General features: G+C 41.7%; 1 protein-coding gene across 1 annotated transcript in view; it reads right to left on the reverse strand.

Annotated features, from left to right (window-relative positions):
- The window catches only part of LOC119951342 (fibronectin type-III domain-containing protein 3a-like), a 156,401-nt gene that overhangs the window by 82,943 nt on the left and 51,095 nt on the right, over positions 1-22,363 (reverse strand). Inside the window, exon 2 of the mRNA XM_038774469.1 lies at positions 10,945-11,075. Coding sequence (XP_038630397.1) covers positions 10,945-11,049 — 105 coding nt within the window. The 5' untranslated portion in view covers positions 11,050-11,075. The remainder of the gene's footprint in view (positions 1-10,944; positions 11,076-22,363) is intronic.

Consider the following 22,363-nt stretch of genomic DNA (forward strand, 5'->3'; position numbering starts at 1 on the left):
GGAGTTTGCAGTTTCTCCCCGTGCCTTTGTGGGTTTCTTCTGGGTGTTTCCTCCCACAGTCCAAAGATCATAGACCCTCTACAGTGCAGAAGGATGCAATTCGGCCTATCAAGTCTGCACTGACCCCTTTGAAAGAGCACCCAACCAAGGCTCACTCCCCCCCACCCTATCCCTGTAACCCCATCTAACCGTTAGACACGAAGTCACAATTTTAACAGGGCTAATCCACCTAACCTGCACATCTTTGGACGATGGGAGGAAACCAGAGCACCCAGAGGAAACCCACGCAGACACAGGGCGAATGTGCAAACTGCACACAGTCACCCAAGGCTGCAATTGAACTTGGGTCCTTGGCACTGTGAGACTGCAGTGCTAACTACTGCTCCACAGTGCCGCTGTGGATTAGGTGGCTTGGCCATGATAAAATTGCCTCTTAAGTGTCTAGGGATGTACAGGTTGGGTGGGGTTCTCTTTCGGAGAGTCGGTGCAGACTAGGTGGGATGAATGGCCTACTTCTGCTCTGTAGAGATTCTAGATTCGAAGGCCTCTAAAGGGAATACCTCCAAATGACTTAATTAGATGTTAACCTGAGCTGATACATTTTGTACGAGAAGGCAGGGGCAACTAACCATTCATTAAAATATCTATTGAAATATAGCTCCTTAAATTAATTGCCGCAGCTCTCATTAACGAAAAGGAATAATCACGGTCATGGTATAAAAGTAATTTTCTAATTGAAGAGGCTGAACGAATAAACTAGCTAAATGAGGATCCAGTTTATTTAACTTCAAAAATATGATGCCAGTAAAGATTAAGCAGGCTAACTTGGATGGGACTTTCTCGAGGCCTCATTAGCACAAATTTGCAGACTGTACTAAATTGAAATACGACAGCCAGCAGTGTCTTGTTCTGTGTCAAGCATACAAGTTGCTTTTAAATACAGGTGAGTCCCTACTGCAGTAAAAATGTTCGCCTATATTTTCTTTTGTTTTTAAAAATGTAACTACAATTAATTTTTGCCCCCCAATTAAGTAAGTGGTAATTTGGCGTGGCTAATCCACCTACCCTTCATAGCTTTGGGTTGTGGGGGTGAGACCCACGCAGACATGGGGAGAAAGTGCAAACTCCACAGACAGCAACGCGGAGCCGGTATCAAACCTGGGCCCTCGGCGCCATGATGCAGCAGTGCTAACCATTGCGCCACTGTGCTGCCCTGATTGCCTATATTAAAGACTGGTATTTACATCTGATTATCTACCTTGCAAGGTTTTCAGTATCCATGCTGACCCTACTTTGTTTGAATTATGATGCTTGTGCTGCTTATAATGTACTAAAATCATTTATTTTTAAAAACTAGCATAACGTATAAAAAACGACTATAAACTGTTGAGCTGCACTGTTGAGCCACCAATGCTTCGTATAATATTTGGAATGAGATGTCAGTGTAAAGGTTAAAATTACAAACAGAATAAGATCATTGTCAATTTACTATATTAACAGATGTCACTGATTAGCTAATTGCCTCTCACCCTCTTCAATTGGAGATAAAATCTTCAAATAAAAAACATTTAACTGTAACACTAATCATCACTGGATATGAACATTGAAAGCTTGCTGACCCTACTTTGTTTGAATTATGATGCTTGTGCTGCTTATAATGTACTAAAATCATTTATTTTTAAAAACTAGCATAACGTATAAAAAACGACTATAAACTGTTGAGCTGCACTGTTGAGCCACCAATGCTTCGTATAATATTTGGAATGAGATGTCAGTGTAAAGGTTAAAATTACAAACAGAATAAGATCATTGTCAATTTACTATATTAACAGATGTCACTGATTAGCTAATTGCCTCTCACCCTCTTCAATTGGAGATAAAATCTTCAAATAAAAAACATTTAACTGTAACACTAATCATCACTGGATATGAACATTGAAAGCTTTGACCAGAGATACTTCCCTAATTAAATAAAACAATTCTTCATGGTCAGAATATCCACTACTTTTCCCAAGATTATTATAATCAAATACCACTTAATTTAGAATTCCACAACAGAATGTCATTAACCATCTGGTAAAAGTATTATCTAACCATAAGTTTTCTTTTGCAACCCAAATCAAGGAACAAAGTAACGTTTTATGGCTGTAGTTAAATCAATAACTGCACAACTCTCAAAACTGGCCTCACATCCACAAACAGCCAGGCATTCCAAACCCCTTACAGTCCAGACTCTGTCTGATTCATCCCAACAACTTCTAGCCTCCCACTAAAACATCCGTTGTTATTTGCCACTTCGCAAGTAAAACTCCAGGCATTGCATACTTGTGTTTTATTCATCCATCTCTATTTTGGATAATAAACTCTTTATGAAAAACATAAAATCGATATTTGTCTGTAAAATTGATTTTAGACCGAGTATCAACAAAGCATTCGCCCAGCCAGTCAACACAAGAAATTTACAGAAAGATCAGGTAACAACGTAGGGAGCTGTGCTACCCTAAAACGTGGACTTTCAGAACTGTGCAATTCTGTAGTCCAAATGTATTGGCGTGCCAATTTTTAGTTCGGAAATTTCAAACTTCATTAAACCTCTTGCACTTCTACTTTCAAGTTATTTCACTCCTTCCAGACCATCTCCCTTAGTCTCTCAAGTTTCTTCCTCCCATCTTTTTCCCATTTGTAACAGACAATGAGTGCTTTTGCAACCCACGCAATCAGAAAACAAAGTTTTCCAATGTTTATCACTTTCAATAAACCAATGTACTTTTTCAAACAAAATACATTATTGGTCAGTGAGATAAACAATTTTATCATTCTTAAATTTGACATCTTCATTTTGTTATAATCGCAGGCCAGACCCCAACGTTTGTTTGGATACCAGGCAAGAATCTCCCCCCAATATTTTTTTAATTTGTAAAACTGTAAGGAAAGGATACTTGAACCCAGGACTTAACTTAAAAACTTCCAGCAGACTGCAAAACTACACACAGACTTATCTCCTCCCATAAATCATACCATCTCTATCCCACTATGATGCTCCATCACCTGCTCAGCTAGGATTATGTACAATCCCTCAAATTATCTACTCTCCAGGGAATCTCCAGCAATCATACCAATGTTCCCTTGGGCATCTCTATGAAAACAGGTAAATGATTGAAATTAATAACCACCTTCACCTTTAATGACCTCTTATTGCAGCTTTAGTGTTCTAGCAGTCTGGATACCTTAACCTAGGTTCTTTAATAATAATACAGCAACAAACGTATACCGTAACTCAGGCTTTTAAAAAACCTTACCGCAATAGATCTAAAATACAACATTTTAACCAATTTTCTTACATTGTACTTCTGGTCAGATTCAGCGGCATAATACCTCCGAGCATGCTGCTCAGGGATTCTTCTGTGCTAATGGGCAGTTTGTTTGAGAAAGCCAACAAACTGAAGTTATTTTGATTATAAATATCCTCTGCTGTGATTATGCCTCCAAGTTTGGGCATGCAAGTCTTCCCATCACCTATGTATTCTTTCTTTAGCTGTACCCATGAAACACATCAATTGCAAGCACATCACCCAGCTGGCCAGAGTGGAGCACTGACCACAAAACCTCACATTGTGCCCCACCTGTCACCTTATTACACATTCAATTAAGCTGTCTTTAACCCTTTGTTCTGCTCACAGTTTAGATTTCCACCTAGCTTTGTATCGTCAGAAACCTGGATACATTACTCTCAAGTCTATTTGTCTAAGGCATTAGCATAGTTGCAAATAGTTTAGGTCCCAGGATTTATCCTTGCTGTATATGATTTACAAAAATTCCACTGATTCTAGAATGGACCCAAGGCTGATTAGAAATGAACAAATGCAGCATTAAACAGATAAATAGAAGAGAGGGAGAGAATACAGGGTATTACAGGCCATTTAGCCTGACAATCATCGGGAAACAGTTGAAATCTGAATCTAGGATGACTCTTATTAAGGATGACTTACCAATTCACAGAAAATCATAGCATAATCAGACAGTCAACATGATTTCATAGAAAGTAAATAGTGTTGACAAACTTTAGTTTTTGAGGATGTAACTAGTAGGGTCGATAAAGGGGAGCCAGTAGATTTAGTATTCCGATTTCCAAAAGGCTTTCATAAAGACCGCAAAAACTCACCGAGTTGGGGATAATACGTGGAAAGTCGGTTAACTGACAGGACACATTTAAATATGGAGTATTTCCAAGTTTTCAGGTAGCAACTAGTAAAATTTTAAATTAGGATGCAAGATTCAATAGGAAAAGTATATAGCATTAGGCAGATGAGTTACAGTGCTTCACTTAAAAATAAGCTTAAAAATAATAAATCAGCTAAGTACTTGGGGTTTGTTTTAACACAACAAACATCAAAGGCCATTAAAAGAAAATTACAAGACAACTTAAGAAATTGTTTATTTGTTGCCAACTGCTAGACAGTACACTGCAAAGAGACTCAGAATTCGCTAGCATCATATTAATGTCCAAGTTTTGATGTAGAAAGATCAAAATATAAACTGTTATAAAAACATGGTTCAAAGGTACAATCTCCCGGAACTTGACCCGTTTCCAGACAATGCCAATTTTCTGTCACTAACTTCCAGGACTCTAATGGAACAGCCATAAGCAGATAAATAGCTGAACTAGTGATAACCTTGATGAACTATGTGTATACCGGAAGTTAAATATAATGGTTACTCATCCACCTTGGTACAGGACAGATAATGTAAACACATTGAAAACCCACTTATAGCGGGCAGCAATCTTATTTTGAAGTGTCCAGCACACCCAGGCTTCCAAAATGACACAAGAAGTTTTTATTAATCTGCTAGTCATATACTGAAGTAAGCCAAATGACCTCTCCTAAGCCAGAATTGAAGATATTTTCCACTGATTTGGAATGAACATTATTGTCCACAGCAATGCTTAAGAACACAACAGCAGTTTTAGGAATACCATGGAACCATCATGGTAAAGACAGTCACTTACTTGGAGAGAATTGCGATAGTTCCTTTGGTACATGGTAATGGTATAAAGAAAAATCTGATCACCTGCACCAAGCTCCAGAGTTGGGAGGATAAATTTGACACAGATAAAGCAAAGCATCCTGTCCTTCAAGTTCCTGGTGTAAGCTAAAGTTAGTCTGAACACACAGTTCTAAGTACAAAGATGGTGCCGATCACGTGGCCATCTAGACCAACCACCTGTATCCTTCTACACCCCGTCTGTTCATGTGCCTATCCAGATAAGTCTTAACGGTCACTAAAGTACCTGCCTCAACCACCTCCTTTGGCAGTGCATTCCAGGCCACCACCACTCTCTGTGTAAAAAAACCTCCCCCACACATCTCCTTCTGGTAGTGTGGTGACCAGAATTAGACACAGTTAGTGGCCTAACCAACGGTCTATATAACTGTAACATAATTTTCAAGCTTTTATACTTGATACCCCGTCCTATGAAGGCAAGCATGCTATATGCTTTCTTTACCATCATTTCCACCTGTGCTGTCACTTTTAAGGATCTGTGGACCTGTACGCCCAGATCTCTGTATCTATGCTCCTGACAGTTCCGCCATTTATTTTATAGCTCCCACCTGAATTGGATCTACCAAAATGCATCACCTCGCATTTGTCCAGGTTAAATTTAATCTACCATTTCTCCACCCAATTTTGCAGCCTATCTATATCCTGTTGTACTCTCTGACAATCTTCATCACTATCTGCAACTCCTGCAATCTTAGTATCATCCCCAAACTTGCTAATCAGACCCACTACGTTTTTTCCCAAGTCATTTATACATATTAAAAAGAGCAGAGGTCCCAGTACTGATCCCTGCAGGATACCACTAGTAACAGACCACCATTCAGAAAAACACCCTTCCACTGCTACCCTCTGTCTTCTATGGCCAAGTCAGTTCTGAATCCATCCAGCTAGCTCACCCCTGATCCCATGTGATTTAATCATTTTGCACCAGCCGGTCATGAGACACCTTATCAAATGCTTATCTAAAGTCCATACAGAAAACATCCACAATCCTTCCCTCGTCAATCATTTTTGTCACCTCCTCAAAAACTCAATTAAATTAGTGAGACATGACCTCCCTCGTACAAAACCATGCTATCTGTCGCTAATAAGACCATTCACTTGTAAATGTGCATAGTTCCTATATCCGAGAATTTTTTCCAACAATTTCACTATCACTGACGTCAAGCTCACTGGCCTATAATTACCCAGATTATCTTTGCAACCCTTCTTAAATAACAGTACAACATTGGCTATCCTCCAATCCTCTGGGATCTCACCTGTGGCCAATGAGGACACAAAGATTTCAGTCAAGAGGCCCAGCCTCCCTCTTGCCTCCCTCAGTAATCTGGGATAGATGTTTTTTAACACACCTAACGCTTCCTCCCTCTTAATAACAACCTGTTCTAAAGTATTTACACATCCCTCTGAGACACCACCGATCAACATGTCCTTTTCCTTTGTGAATACCGATGCAATATACTCATTTGGGATCTCACCTACTTCCTTTCGTTCTATACAATTTCTCTCCTTTGTCCTTGAGAGGACCAACACTTTCTCTAGCTACTCTCTTGTTCCTAATATACGAATAAAATGCCTTGGGATTCTCCTTAATCCTGTCTGCCAATAAGAAGTCTTACAACACCAGGTTAAAGTCCAACAGGTTTGTTTCAAACACAAGCTTTTTTCTTTTTGACAATTTCCCTGGTCATCAGTATTCCCAAATCCTGCCTTTCCTGTCCTTCCTTTTTACCGGCACATGTCTGTCCTGCACTCCCAAAAACTGCCCCTTAAAAGACTCCCACATGCCAATTGTGGATTTACCCTCAAACAGCCTCTCTCAAACAACAGCCTTCAAATTCTGCCTAATCTGGTTGTAGTTAGCCTTCCCCCAATTTAGCACCTTAGCCCTAGGGTATTACTCGTCCTTTTCCACGAGTATCCAAAAGCTTACAGAATTGTGGTCACTGTTCGCCACATGTTCCCCCACTGCAACTTTGATCACCTGGCCGGACTTGTTCCTAGTACTAGGTCCAGTATAGCCCCCTCTCTAGTCAGACTATCCACATATTGTTCCAAAAAAACCTTCGTGGACACATTTGTTTCAAAAAAAGAAAACTTTAGGGTACCCAATTTATTTTTTCAATTAAGGGGCAATTTAGCATGGTCAATTCACCCACCCTACACATCTTTTAGGTTGTGGGGGCGAAACCCATGCAAACACGGGGAGAATGTTCAAACTCCACACGGACAGTGACCCAGAGCCGGGATTGAACCTTGGACCCCGGCACCGTGAGGCGGCAGCACTAACCACTGCGCCATCGTGCTGCCAATTAAAACATTATCTTTTTTTTTCTTAAAGAGTAGCTAATTATTATTTTTTCCCCATTAAGGGGCAATTTTGCGTGGCCAATCCACCTAACCTGCACATCTTTGGGTTGTGGGGATGAAACCCATGCAGACATGGGGTGAATGTGCAAACTTGCAGTTAACTGTTCCCTGCTGCATTCACCATGGCAACGCCTCTACCAGAGCCGACTTTCCAACCAATCAGCACTCTCTTCTCATGCAGCAAAAATTGCTGTTCCCTTTTCTATTGGTTTCTTGTGAACTGTCCTGCCAAGTACAAGACGAAAAGCTTCTCTCGGTAATATTTTTCTTGTCCTTCTCTTATGAGAGGGAAGTTCCAAAGCAGATTACACTTCTTATAGACATGGAAATTGTCATTCGCGATAGGTCCAAATTATTTTTCTTCAGGGTTCAAATTCCCAGTTTTGTAACAGAAGGGCTTCCTGTCGCACAAATAGAAGATCGAGGAGCGAGCAAGTTGAGGTCCATTCATGACAAGGGAGAAATTATTCTAATGTGCGGGCTCTGGTCAACATTACCCAAAAGGAGACAGACAATTTTATCATCAGCACTGTTATTATAAAACCAAAATCCCTCAAAGACCTGAGCCACACTTACGCACGGTGGCACAGTGGTTAGGACAGCTGCCTCAGAGCTCCAGGGTCCCGGGTTAATTCAGCCTCAAGTAACTGTCTAGTTTCCAGGTTTAAAATATTAAGAAAATTTATAAAATAAAATAACAAGATGAATGTATATACTTGGAATGTGGGGCTTAGTGCTTCTTAATCCTGTTAACCATTTCATTGGACTTATGGTACAAAATTACAACGAGCTAAGTTTTTGATTATTTGACAATTAACGTAACTGTTACCAAACTAAAAAAAAGCCAGAACGTATTTGGCATTTTGACGCAGACATTGTGATGTAAGACAAACAAAATATTTAGGCAGATGAAAATTAGGTTAAGTGATTATACACTTGGTAAAATCTGGCATCCAATTAGGAGTGGAGTGTGTACCCTTTAATTGTTTACAAAAAAGTCAAGTTTGTTTATTTTGGAATAAATTAGCTTAGTTTCCGCATTATCTTTAGATGAAGTGAAGCTTTCAAATTCTGAAATGAAGGGTCCCAATGCCTTTAGGAGAGCTGATATCTTGGAGAGGGCATCAAATGAAGCTTTTGTGGGTAGAGTTTAGGGATAAAGAACATTGTTCGTGTTTATATTCGCCCTCCGGATAGTTAGCGCAAAACTGAGGAGCAAAGATGTGCGTAATTCAGAGGTGTGTAAAAATAATAGGGCAATTATATTAGGTGATCAACTTTCTCAATATTAATTAGGATAGTCATCGTCTTAAGGGCTTAGATGGGGTGGAGCTCTTAAAATGGATACAGGAGAACATTTTAGCTTAACATTTAGAGGACCCAACAAGGGACGGTGCAGTGCTGGACCTAATTCTGGGGAATTAAGCTGGATTGATGATTGATGTGTTCGTAGGGGAGCATTTTGGTGATAGCAAGCAAAGAAATCGATAAATTTAAAAAAGGGTTTAGGATTGGATGAGAGCAGATTTTAGTAAAAGGCAGGATCTGGCCAAGGTAGACTGGAAAGAGTTACCTGTGGGGAGATCTACAGAAGAACCGGGGGGGGGGGGTATTCAAAAAGGAAATGGGGAGAGTACAGGCCCAACATGTTCCCTCCAGGGTAATAGAAAGGAGTAACAAGTCCAGAGAATCATGGATGACTAGAGACATTCAGGATACGATGAGAAGGAAAAGAGAGGTTTTTAGCATAGGGAGCAAATCAGCGGAGGCATTAGTGGAGTACAGAAAGTGCAGGATGGAGCTTAAGAAAGCAATTAGGAGAGCAAAGAGGGGAGACGAGAAAGCTCTGGATGGTAAAAGTAGGGAAAATCCCAAGATATTCTATATGTATATCAATGAGATGAGGCTAACCAGGGAAAAAATAGGTCCCATTAGGGACCAAGGGGGCAATATGTGGGTGGAGCCAGAGGACATGATAGGGTGTTGAACAAATACTTCACATCTGTCTTCACCCAAGAGAATGAGGTGGTAGATAGAGACAGAGGTTCTTGAGCAAATTGTCATTAAGGAGTGCCAAGGTTTTGGAGATGTTGGCAGTGGACAAATAACCAGGTTCAGATGAATTGTGTCCCAAGATGCTATGGACGGTGAGGGAGGAGATTGCCCGGGCTCTGACCCAGATTTATGGCCACTGGGGAGGTACCAGAGGACTAGAGCTAATGTGGTCCTACTATTTAAGAAAGGTTGCAGAGATAAGCCAGAGAACTACATACCATTGAGTCTCATGTAATGGTAGGGAAACTTTTGGGAAAAATTCTGAAGAAGAGACAAGGTTTCATCAGAAATAGCATGGCTTTGTCAGAGGGTGGTCATGACTAACAAATTTGATTGAATTTTTTGAGCTTGTGGCCAGGTGTGTAGATGAGGGGAGTGCAGTTGAAGTAGTTTACATGGATTTTAGCAAAGCTTTTGACAAGGCCTCACGTGGGAGGTTTATAAAGAAGGTAAATTCACATGGGATACAGGGCAACTTGATGAGGTGGATTTAAAATTGCTCTCTGTCTACTACAGCTAAGCCAATGACAGATAGCTGCTTTAGTGACTGGAAGCCAGTGTACAGTGTCTGCGGCTGACACAAAGATTGGCCGGGTGGTTGAGTATCTTGGATTACAGGCAAATATAGACGGGATGGTCATGTGGGTCAAAAAGTGGCAGATGAAATTTAACCCTGAAAAGTGTGAGGTTATACACTTTGGAAGGAATCATTTGTCAAGGAAACATTCAAATGAATGGCCTGACACTGGGAAGTTCCAGGGAACAAAGGGACCTTGGCATGTTTGTCCATAGATCTCTGAAGTAGAAAGGCAGGTTAATAAGGTGGTGAAGGCGGCATATGGGACACTTGCCTTCATCAATTGAGACACAGATTACAAAAGCACGGAAGTCATGTTGGAGTCAAACTTTGGTGAGGCCACAGCTGGAGCACTGCGTACAGTTCTGGTCACCACATTATAGGAAGGATGTGATTGCACGAGGGGATGCAGAGGTGATTCACCAGGATGCTGCTTGAGATGGAAAATTTAAGTTATGAAGAGAGGTTGTACAGGCTTGGATTGTTTTCACTGGAACAGAGAAGATTGAGGGACGATCTGATCGAGGTGTACAAGATATGATAGACATGGACTGGGTGGATAGGGTACGCAGCTGTTTCCCTTAGTTGAAGGGTCAGTTGCGAGGGGGCACAAGTTCAAGGTGAGGGGCAGGAGGTTTAGGGGGTATTTGAGGAAAAACCTTTTTACCTAGAGGGTGGTGACGGTCTGGAATGCACTGCCTTCACATCCTTTGAAAAGTATCTGGATGAGCATTTGGCACATCATTACATTCAAGGCTATGGGCCAAGTGCTGATAAATGAGATTAGGCAGGCAGGTCAGGTGTCTTTGATAAGTCAGTGCAGACTCGATGGTGTGAAGTGCAGTGTATTAATCTGTGGTTCTGTTTAGTTTATCACTCACCTGTTGTCCGCTGTCCCCATTGACTATATGAGGTAGAAGTGGAACTTCATTCATTAGAGCTGATTCCAGCGGAGGCTGTTCTGCCATTATCACTGGAATGTTCATTCATTGACAGCAATATTTTCCTCTCCCTGCCAACAGAGAACAGGAAATTGATAAATTATTGATATAAGCAGCAATAACAGTTGTTAAAATTTTGATTCTGTTCATCAATTCAAGTATCAATTGCTCTATCTGAGTTACGATTGTTACGGGCCAGGGTTTAGAGAACACCGAAGTATATCATGGAGTTCACCTGACCCACAACTTTAAATAGATTTTGGTTATGGGGAGTACAAGGGCCCACTTTACACATGTGATGCAACAGAGAGCCAAAGTATGTTTAAAACAAAACAATGTTTATTCTATGAAATCACTTTATAAACGCACAGTAAACATCTTATCAACTACAAACACTGATACTTTCCAAAATACAATATTCTATAGGTAACCCTTAATAGCTTCCCAACTAACATCCATAAGTTAAATCCTTTTTAAAATAAAGACAACAGGTTTAAATGCTCTACAGAAATAGGTATTATTTTGAAATCATCAATGATCTGGAGATATTCTTTAGCTTGTAGAGAGACACATCATTATACAGCTGCTTGCTTTGCCTGCAGCTCTCAACCTCAGAAAACGAAACCGAAAACACACTGCAGCTGCCAGCTCAAAATGAAAGTGAAAGACAGTCAGCCCAGCTCCACCCACACTCAGACATCACTGCAGCTATTTAATAAACACCCATTTCTTAAAGGTACATCCACCTGACACTATTGTACAAAAGATTCAGATCTCTTGCACACAAGACTCAGGATGTCAATCTCCAAGTAGAGTTGGTGGCTCTTACCAGTAACGGCCATAACCAGCTTCCCACTGCCATAAAATCCCAAGATTATACATGAAGATGACAATTTAACTAACCTTAGCTCATCTAGGTAAAAATACCAGGGACTGCTCCTTTTTTGAATGCAAATATGTCTCAAATAATTTCAATGTTTGCTTCTGGAACTCCACTCAAAATCCACTCTAGGAATTATTATTTGGTGTAAAGAAGTTCCTGGCATCAGTCAAAAAATTACCTTTGACAAATTTGCACCTTATGGTTTAATTTGTAGTGGTTTTTCAAATTTATCTTTTCCTGGCTCCTTATTAAATGTTTTAGTTCGATAAAATCAGCTCACAGTTTGCTCCTTTTAAGGCTGATAGGTATCCAATCTGCTCTTTTTTCAGAATTCAGTTCTCTGCTCTGGGACCTAACCTAGTGGCTTTTCCGCGAACCATATCCAGGGCTTGAATGGCAGAATATCAGAGATTGTAGCTCGACACAATACTACAAGTGGCGTCTGGCCAGAGTACTCAGCATTTTAAACAACTTCCTTGTACTTTTATTCTGTCTTGGTTATTAAAAACCTTTGCTAATCTGAAAGGAATTCTTAAACCCAGTTAACAATAGCAATTAGAGTTTGGAACACATCAGACTTCCACTTGCCAAAAGCAACTTACTAAACGCAGATAAAAAGTCAGCATAAAGGAACCCCAACTGCTGCATGCTTGATTTTCTCTTTCAACATCTCATTTAACTGACATTCGGAACTAAACCAATTTCACACGGTCTTTCATCCCATTTTTGACACCAATTCTCAATCAATGCAATGTTGTAAGACATAAGGAAAGTGTTTAACCAATCCTCCAGCACAAATCATGGAGCAAAATGTGGGATGCAATTTCAAATGGTCAAAAATGCATACATATATTAATGCCCATCCCTCTCGACAATTTGTAGACATGATGCTGGGGGGGGAAAAAATATGCTAATTCTTCTTAAATCCCGAAGATAATAAAGCAAGACTTCAAAGTAATGAAAGTGTTGGCATCTGAAAAAAGACAATATATGCTGGAAAAACTCAGATCTGGCTGCATCTGTAGAGAGAAAATAGAATTAAAGCTTCAAGTCCATATGATTTATTTTCAGAGCACTGAAGTAGAGTCATATGGACTCAAGACCACAGTATTTCGCCATTCTTACATCAGCCGGATTATGCTGTAGTCTGCAGCTACTTTCATCATTCACCCCGCAACCTTTTTCCTCACACTTAACAAGGAAAGACAGAGCTTAGCAGAGAACTTCATTGATCAGTTCCATGTAGCCAAATACAAAGAACTGCACATTGGAAACAGAAACGGGAATTACATTAACTTCATGCTGGCATCAAACTCTTCAAGAAGGGTATTCAAAAGAAATATGAAGGACCATGTCAGGTGAGAATTGGCCCAAGAAAAAAAACCAATAGGATATTGTGCTTAAATGTACTACCAGTCATGCTGAGTGAAGCTATACAGTAATCAGGTACAGCAGCCGCCTGGTGCATTGTAAAATGCTGGTCATCGTAACATATGGGGGGGGGGGGCAATTCTGGCAGAGAGGCAACATAGAGGAAATCCAACATAACTGATTCCTAGTGTTGAAATTATGAAGAAACAACTTGATAAACTTTGGCTTTCTGAGAACGTCTTAGAGCCACAAAAAAATTAAGACCCAAAACACTGCCACCTAGTGGTCAGAGGTCGTGCATAACATTATGTACATATGCTTTATGCATATCAAACACAGCATGTACCCATATACACGGTAACTGATTAAATAATATGTTTTGGTTACATTGGCTGAGGATAACTTTCGGCCGTTTGGTGGAGAGCTAACAGGCAGGCATTATAGAGCACCCGGCTTTAGCTGCCGATACAGCCGGAGAATTGCCACGTCCGTCGCCGCGCATGCGCATGGCGGTGGCCCTCAGCGGCCAAGCCGTGCAACATGGACCCGGCCTGCCATATCGTGCCCCCCCCATTTGGCTAGGCACGCTATCCCCAGACCACCCCCAACAGTGCCCCCAGCTCCTGCCAAAGCCCCCTGCCCGTGGATCGACTCTCCCCCAACTGTGGTGGCGCTAGACTGAGTCCGCAGCCATGACGCTGAGGCAGACCCTCCATCCTCCAAAATCCTCCAGTGGGTGAGACGGTAGCACAGTGGTTAGCACTGCTGTTTCACAGCGCTAGGGACCTGGGTTTGATTCCCAGTTTGAGTCACTGTCTCATCTCTGAATTGGGGTTGACGTGTTGATGTTTACAGCAAGCCTATATTGAAACAACAAGGAGTCAATGAAAAAAGCCATTTGCTATGCAGACCGTTTCCGTCTACACACATACATAATCCTGCAGTAGATTTTGTTTTTTTATAATCACTGGATCCAGAGACTGGACATGGGCAGCACGGTAGTAAAGTGGATAGCACTGAGGCTTCACAGTGCCAGGGTCCCAGGTTCGATTCCCTGTTGGGTCACTCTATGCGGAGTCTGCACTTTCTCACATGTCCCCGTAGCTTTCCTCCAGATGTTCCGGTTTCCTCCCACAAAGTTCTGAAAGACTTGCTTGTTAGGTGAATTGGACATTCTGAATTCTCCCTCAGTGTACCCGAACAGGCGCCATAGTGTGGCGACTAGGAGGTTTTCACAGTAATTTAATTGCAGTGTTAATATAAGCCGACATGTGACGCGATTAAAGATTACTATTGTTCGCGTCTTTCTGCCTTTTCTCCCTTTGAACAATTGTGAGCCCGCTTCACCAGATCAAATACCAAATCAGATTTTTCTGATACCGGAATATCAATTAGTTAAGAGAAACTTCAGCAGTTAAGAGCACCCTAATTTCAGTTAAGCCCAATAAGAAAATTCAGGTTAGTGATACTCATTAGCCAAACTGATTGCTGATCTTTTTGTATTGCATGATTATTGCATTATCACGAGTAATCCCCTCAATGTTCTCTAAACTCAAATTATATTGGACTGCCTCCTAGCCAGTTTGTACATCTTATAAATACTCCCAAATTTCAGAGCACGTTAATAGCTACAATCCAAAGTAATTATATTCCAATTTCCAAATGCAGTAATCAGCTCCACAATTACTCAACTGCAAGTTAATTATAAAGTTGTCCATCAGGAGTTCTTTAGAACAAACTAGAAAGTGAGTTCACACAGGTGAAGATATATTAGCATTCAAAGAGAGGATTCAGCATCGTCGCTGCAACAAGTATTCTCTCATGAAATTAAAGTGGATTTGTAATTATGTCCCCAACTGATATTTCTGCATGCGGAAGTTATAATAATAATAATTTTTATTGTCACAAGCAGGCTTATATTAACGCTGCAATGAAGTTAGAGTGAAAAGGTTATGGTGGGGATTATTCTGCTAAACACGCGATCACATTTAGCCACATTTCAAGCTATTATAATTACAGCAAATTTGAACACGTTTAGTTCAGGTGCATTATCAGAAAAATAACAATTTAAAGATTGAGGGCAAACAGCAGAGGACTTAACTAATAGTTTGTGTGTTTGCTTAGCAGTATAGTATTTCTGAAAAAAGAGCATGCTGTTGAAATGTTTCACCTTGCACTCATCAGGACAGATTTGCAAGAATACCTATTGCAAAGAGAACAATAATTTATACTGCATATGCAGAGTGCCAATTGGTTGGCAAGTGGACTCTGATCAGTAGAGGCATTGCCATAGAGAATGCACCAGGGAACAGTTCATTGCCAAACTTGTTTTTAAATTCAAATCAGTCAGGTCAACTTTGATTGGTCAATCATTGCCTTGGGGGACGAACCAGAGAATGGCTGACGCCCAAGCTTTTGTTTAGTTGAAAAAGGTGCAATGAGTGGACATATTATTTCTGAATATCCTATAATTTCTCGTGCATTTTCTTGCCTTGTTTACGCTCCAAAAATGTATTACATGAAATGAATTGAAATCTACCCACCTGGTAAGTCCATTGATATTGAAGGTGACGGTGAGGGGGACAACACATTGGTTTGCCTGGTGTCCAAAGAATCCCCTGCTATTTACACTGGCTTCTGAAGCTATGTCAGTGGGGGGGGGGGGGGGGCAACATTCAAGGCAACTACAAGGAAGTAGTAGCAAATGAAGCCACCAACAACCCTTACACACACAAATGACTGAAGGCCAGACTGACCCAGACAGTCAGCAAAGGCTTCTGCTAGCAAGTGTCAAGGAAGGGCAAGGCAAGCCGAGCCACTCCCGTCATTAACATAAATCGTAAAATGCAAAGAAAAACAGTAAATAAAATGCCTTTTGGCTCCAGAACACAGTGAGCTGCCCAACGCATACCAGCTCTGAAATACCAGAAATGGCAACACAGACAAGCACCAACTCCAGAAAACCCGGGAACAACTTGGCTACTGAGGTGGAACAGCTTGAGAAAAGGGAAAATCAAAAACCAATCAGGGGTTACTCAAGTTCTCCATATTCCCCATGCCAGACCGGAAAGCCAACATCCCCATGAAGAAAGCAGGATAGGTACCTCAGCCCCGGGTGTAGTGGCACAGTTCAGGCAGATCACAGGAATATTTTTTTTTAATTCATTCATGGGATGCGGGAGTTGCTGGCTGGGCCAGCATTTGATTGCCTATCCCTGAGGGCATTTAAGAGTCAACCACATTGCTGTAGATCTGGAGACACATGCAGGCCAGACCAGGTAAGGAGGATAGATTTCCTTCCCTAAAGGACATTAGTGAACCAGATGGGTTTTTAACAGGTGTTGGGTGGTTGCCTCTGCAGCAACTAATCAGTGTACACCTTGGCTTTAAAGAACAAAGTACTGACCAACGGCAACTCCCAGAAGCCTGGCAAAGTCCATGAAGGCAACAGGAATGCAAGATCAGATCGAAGTTTGGAACAGCAAAACTAAATGTTCTGGTGGTACTATGGGTTATATACGTTTTTTGACCGGGTGTGAGGGTCGCATCTATCAATGTGAATGTGTTAAAATCACTATACAGTGTGTTTCAATTGGGGTTGTACCATTGATGTGGCTCACCAATTCACCCGAGCAAACTGGATATCACAATCCGACTCCTGATGGGAGCAGTAAAAGACTGCACACTATTGTCAAGCTTGCAGGCAACGCACTGCGCAGAAAGGCTTGGCTGAGGCCTAACGAGTCCATATATTCCAGAATATGCTACTTGTTTGTGTACCAAGCACTCATGGCCAGATCCATTTACATGACATTATGCCAGTGTGGTGTTCACTCTTCCTCCTGACTGGCAACAAAACCATAGGAAAATCAGAATGTTGGCAGGAAGATTTTTAAGCTGAATATGAAGCTGATTTCAGAAAACATCAGGGAACTGAAAAAGGACGAGGAAGGTTGGAATACTGTGAACCCCGTCTTTGATTTCCCAAATGTACTGGGGGGAGATTATAGCAACTAATGAAGAGGTGTGTTGTAAGGGCCCTTTTGATTCTCTTAATTCCTAGTTTTTTCGTTTTTGGTCCATGGATTGTTAATAAAGTCATAATTTCACAACGTGGGTTACGGGACAGGGTGCTTTCGGGGGTGTGGGTCGGAGGAGGGAGGATTTCGGACATATACCGGGTAATGCAGGAGGTAGACGAGGCCTCGGTGGAGGAACTGAAGGGTAAATGGGAAGAAGAGCTGGGTGAGGAGATTGAGGAGGGGACGTGGGTGAATGCCCTGGAGAGTGTGAATTCCTCCTCCTCCTGTGCGAGGCTTAGCCTCATACAGTTCAAGGTGCTGCATAGGGCCCACATGACGGGGTCGAGGATGAGCAGGTTTTTCGGGGGAGAGGACAGGTGTGCTAGGTGCTCGGGGAGTCCAGCGAACCACGCCCATATGTTTTGGGCGTGCCCAGCGTTGGGGGTGTTTTGGAAGGGGGTAGCAAGGACGGTGTCGAGGGTGGTGGGATCCAGGGTCGAGCCAGGCTGGGGACTCGCAATTTTTGGGGTTGCAGTGGAGCCGGGAGTGCAGGAGGCGATAGAGGCCGGTGTTATGGCCTTTGCGTCCCTAGTAGCCCGGCGGAGGATCTTGCTCCAATGGAAGGATGCGAGGCCCCCAAGCATGGAGGCCTGGATCTCTGATATGGCGGGGTTCATTAAATTGGAGAGGGTGAAATTTGCCCTGAGGGGATCAGTACAAGGGTTTTCAGGCGGTGGCAGCCTTTTCTGGACTTCCTGGCGGAAAGGTAGGGAAATAGGCAGATAGCGGCAGCAACCGGGGGGTTGGGGGGAGGGGGGGGGGGGGGGGAGAGAACTGTGCACATGGGTATGTGGAGGGTGCTATCTCTCTCTTTTTTGTTTTTTGTTTTTTTCTTTTTCTTTGTTTTTGTTCTTTCCTTTTGTTTGAAGTTGCTCTTGAAGCTGGGGGGGTATTGTTCATGGGGTGTTACCGCGGTTGTATGTTAATAGAGTTAAGATGTTTATATTTTGTATTTTGTAAAAATTTCAATAAAAATTATTTTTATAAAAAAAATAATAATAAATAAATAAATAAATAAATAAATAAAGTCACAATTTTTAAATCGAGCAGTGGAAGTAAGGAACTCCAAAATATCAAAATAGTACTCTGTTATAAAGTTGTGCAGTTTGGGCAGAGGAACCCAGACTTTATGGCACCCAAGGGTTTTTTTTCACGATTGCTTGGTTGATGGCCAGCAGATTGGCCAGGGACAATATTTTGCCCGGTAATCGACAACGATGGGTTCCTGTCAGGTTTTTCGGCGAGAAGTCAGGAGAAGCCACTGGACCCTCATGGTGGAAGCCAGCTCACTTTCTGGTCTGCTGCCTCTGGTCTGAAGGCAGAAGCTCTAGACCCTGAAAGAAAAAGCTGTCCCCCTGCCTGCCACCCCCCCTCCTCTCTCCCCACGAGACCCCCGTCTCTCCTCGCGACCCACCTCCCTCTCTCTCTCCTCCACCCTTCATTGTAATTTTATTGCAGCGTTAATGTAAACCTACTTGTGACAATAATGAAGATTATTGATTACGTGATGCTATCCAGTTTAGTGGGAAGAATAGAAAAACAAAATTTCTAAGATGGTGAGAAAATATTAAATGCTGGTGTTCAGGGGGATTTTGGTCCCCTGGACAAGGAACACATTGTTAACATATAGATAGGCATAGTGAGAACATATAGATAGGTATAGTGAAAAATTAAGAAAATAAATGGCACGTTTCCCTTTATTGCAAGGGAATTGGAGCACAAGCAAGGCCGTCTTACTATAATTGTACTATAAATGTAATTGCCATGCCTGGAGCTTTGTGCAGTTTTGGACCCTGCGTCACTGAGGTTTGCAACGGTTCACTAGATTGATTCCTGGGTTGCCCTGAGAGAATGAGCAGACTAGGCCTGCACTCGAGTTGAAAATGAGAGGTGATATCATATAGGTTTCTGAGAGGACTTAACAGGTAGATGCTGAGAGTTTAGACTTGGGTAGCATGGCCTCAGGATATTAGGTCATCTAATTCTGATTTGTTTGTCCAGTACAGGTCTTTGGAATTGTCTACTCCAAAGGGCTGTCTGTGGGTGCTCAACAGATCCTATTGAGGCCAATAGATTTTTGGACTGGGAATCAAGGGAAATGGGTCCCCGATGGGAAGGTGAGATTGAGTTCAAAGATTATCTAACATCTTACTGAATGGCAGGGAACGTTCATGGAGGTATGTGGCCTACTACTGCTCCTATTTTATTTTTAAGACCCAAGATGTTTTCAAGCTACTGAGAGTTTTTGCTATAGTGGGCAGAGGAAATTGCTCCCTCTGAGTCAATATCCAGAGGTCATGGATTCAAAATAACCGGCAAAAGATCAAGAGGAGGTGAAGTAAGTTTTCCCCCCATTCATTTTCAGGCTGGTCTTGAAAAGGTGATGTAAGCTGATTTCATGTATAATTTTGAAAAAGAGTTGGAAAGGTACTCATAGATGAGGGATTTACTGGATTACATGTTAAAATGTGAGAATGTGGAACTAAGCATGACTGAGTGTCAGCGTAAGCATGACAGGGTCTGTGCCACAAATTCTATGACCTAGCCTAATCCCATTTTGTTACCCATTCCCTATGCTCATTATTAAATACTTCACTTTATGATGAAACAATTTAATTCCCTTTCAGAAAGAATTCAAAGACTTCTTCAACAACAGTTTTTGGCAGAGAAATCCACACTCTAACCATCGTTATGTAAATAGTTTTCGTCCCCAACTTCTAAGTGAGATGCTGTAAAATGCTGTAATCATTTAACACAATCACACACCAAGCCTTTTCTCTCAGCAAGGGTGTCAGACAAGTGCTTTCTCCAGAGTGTGTTAAAAGAAAATCAGCAGGGAAATAAATCAGTGCTGTTTTTATCCAATTATAAAAAGTTACTGTAAAGACAAACTTGGGTACTGTACTTCTCACAAATATTGGCATAAAAGGTTAATGCCAACCTGACCACCTGCTGGCTTTCTCAGCTGAGTAACAAAGTATAGTGCTGATGCGCAGAAAGATGGGATGATGTGCCGGGAAGAAAAGTTTAGAATCAATCACATAGCAGCCCTCAATGTTCACAGTAGTAGTTAGACTGAGGTTAATGCCAACCTGACCACCTGCTGGCTTTCTCAGCTGAGTAACAAAGTATAGCACTGATGCGCAGAAAGATGGGATGATGTGCCGGGGGGGGGGGGAGAGAGAGAGAGAGAGAGAGAGAAAAGTTTAGAATCAATCACACAGCAGCCCTCAATGTTCACAGTAGTAGTTAGACTGGGTAGTAAACATATGAAAATTGTCCCAAAAGAAATACATTGACAGAAAATAAAACAACCTGACTTTAGCACTACTGTTAGCACATGGAACCCAAGAATGTACAAAGGTTAGATTTCAGGTCATTGCTTAGATCAAGAAGTGCATCAACTCCCAATTTTGAAACCTTTATTAGGTCAGCTTTAGAAGGTCAGTCAGTCAGGGATCAGGTAAGGACTCTACTGATTGCAAAGATTGAAGAAAAATAGCTCTACATTGAGGCAGATTACATTAAACGCTCTTGAACACTACTTAGTTCCAAGAAATGCTGCATAAAATCAGAAAGAGGAAAGTGGAGATGTATTCAGTGGAAGTCCTGGATTTAATAGTAAAACAAATTAATACGCTGCAGCTTCTGATCTACTCTGCTCCTTTGTATTATTAGCATCAAACTCTAACCATCTGAGCTAACTAGGCGCTGCAAATGTCACTTTTGAGTATGCCAATAAAACAAACTAATTAACAAATTCACAGCCCCTTAATGGGGCATGCACAAATAATTATCCTCCCTTTGGATTTGTTTATTGTCATGGGTACCGAGGTACAGTGAAAAATATTGTTCTGCTGGCAGCTCATTCGTACATGAAAAGAAAATACATAGGGCGAACATAAAATACACAATGTACATAAAATAAACTATGTAACTAAAATACACAATGTAAATACATAGACACAGGCATCGGGTGAAGCATACAGGAGTGTAGTACTACTCAGTAGAGAAGATGTGTGAAGAGATAGATCAGTCTATAACAGGGTTATTTAGGAGTCTGGTAACAGCAGGAGGAAGCTGTTTTTGAACCTGTTAGTGCGTGTTCTCAGATTTTTGCATCTTCTGCCCGATGGAAGAAGTTGGAAGAGTGAATAAACCGGGTGGGAGGGGTCTTTGATTATGCAGCTCGCTTTCCCAAAGCAGAGGGAGGTGTTGACAGAGTAAATGGATGGGAAGCTGGTTTGTCTGATGGACTGGGCGGTGTTCAGGACTCCCTGTAGTTTCTTATGGTCTTGGGCCGAGCAGTTGCCGTACTAGGCTGTGATGCAGCCAGGTAGGATGCTTTCTATGGTGCATCTGTGAACATTGGTAAGAGTCAGTGTGGCCATACCAATTTCCTTAGTTTCCTGAGAAAGTATAGGCGCAGTTGTGCCATCTTGATCGTGGCATCGATTTGGGTGGGTAAGGACAGATTGTTGGTGATGGGCACACCTAGGAATTTGAAGCTGTCAATCATCTCCACCTCAGCCCCATTGATGCAGACAGAGGTGTGTTTGATACTTTGTTTCCTGAAGTCAATGACCAGCTCTTCAGTTTTGTTGACATTGAGGGAGAGGTTGTTGTCATTACACCACTCACAAGAGGCATCTGGTTGTCCTTGTACGAGTTACAAAAATTAGCATGCAGGTGCAGCAAGTAATTTGGAAGTCAGAAGGAGTGTTGGCCGTTATTGCAAGGGCGGGGGGGGGGGGGGGGGGGGTGAAGTATAAAAGGAGGAAAGTCTTACTATAACTGTACATGGCATTACTGAGACCACATCTGGACTACTGCATACAGTTTTGGTCCTCTTACTAATTTGCATTGGAATCAGTTCACTGAGCTGATTCCTGAGATGAAGATGTTGACTTCTGAGAAAAGGTTGAACAGGTTCGGTCTATCATCAGTCAATGGAGCTTAGCAGAATGAGGTGATCTTTTTCAAATATAAGATTCTGAGGAAGCTTGACAGGGTAGATGCTGAG

Source organism: Scyliorhinus canicula, chromosome 17 (genome assembly GCF_902713615.1).
Source record: "Scyliorhinus canicula chromosome 17, sScyCan1.1, whole genome shotgun sequence".
Taxonomy (NCBI): Eukaryota; Metazoa; Chordata; class Chondrichthyes; order Carcharhiniformes; family Scyliorhinidae; genus Scyliorhinus; species Scyliorhinus canicula.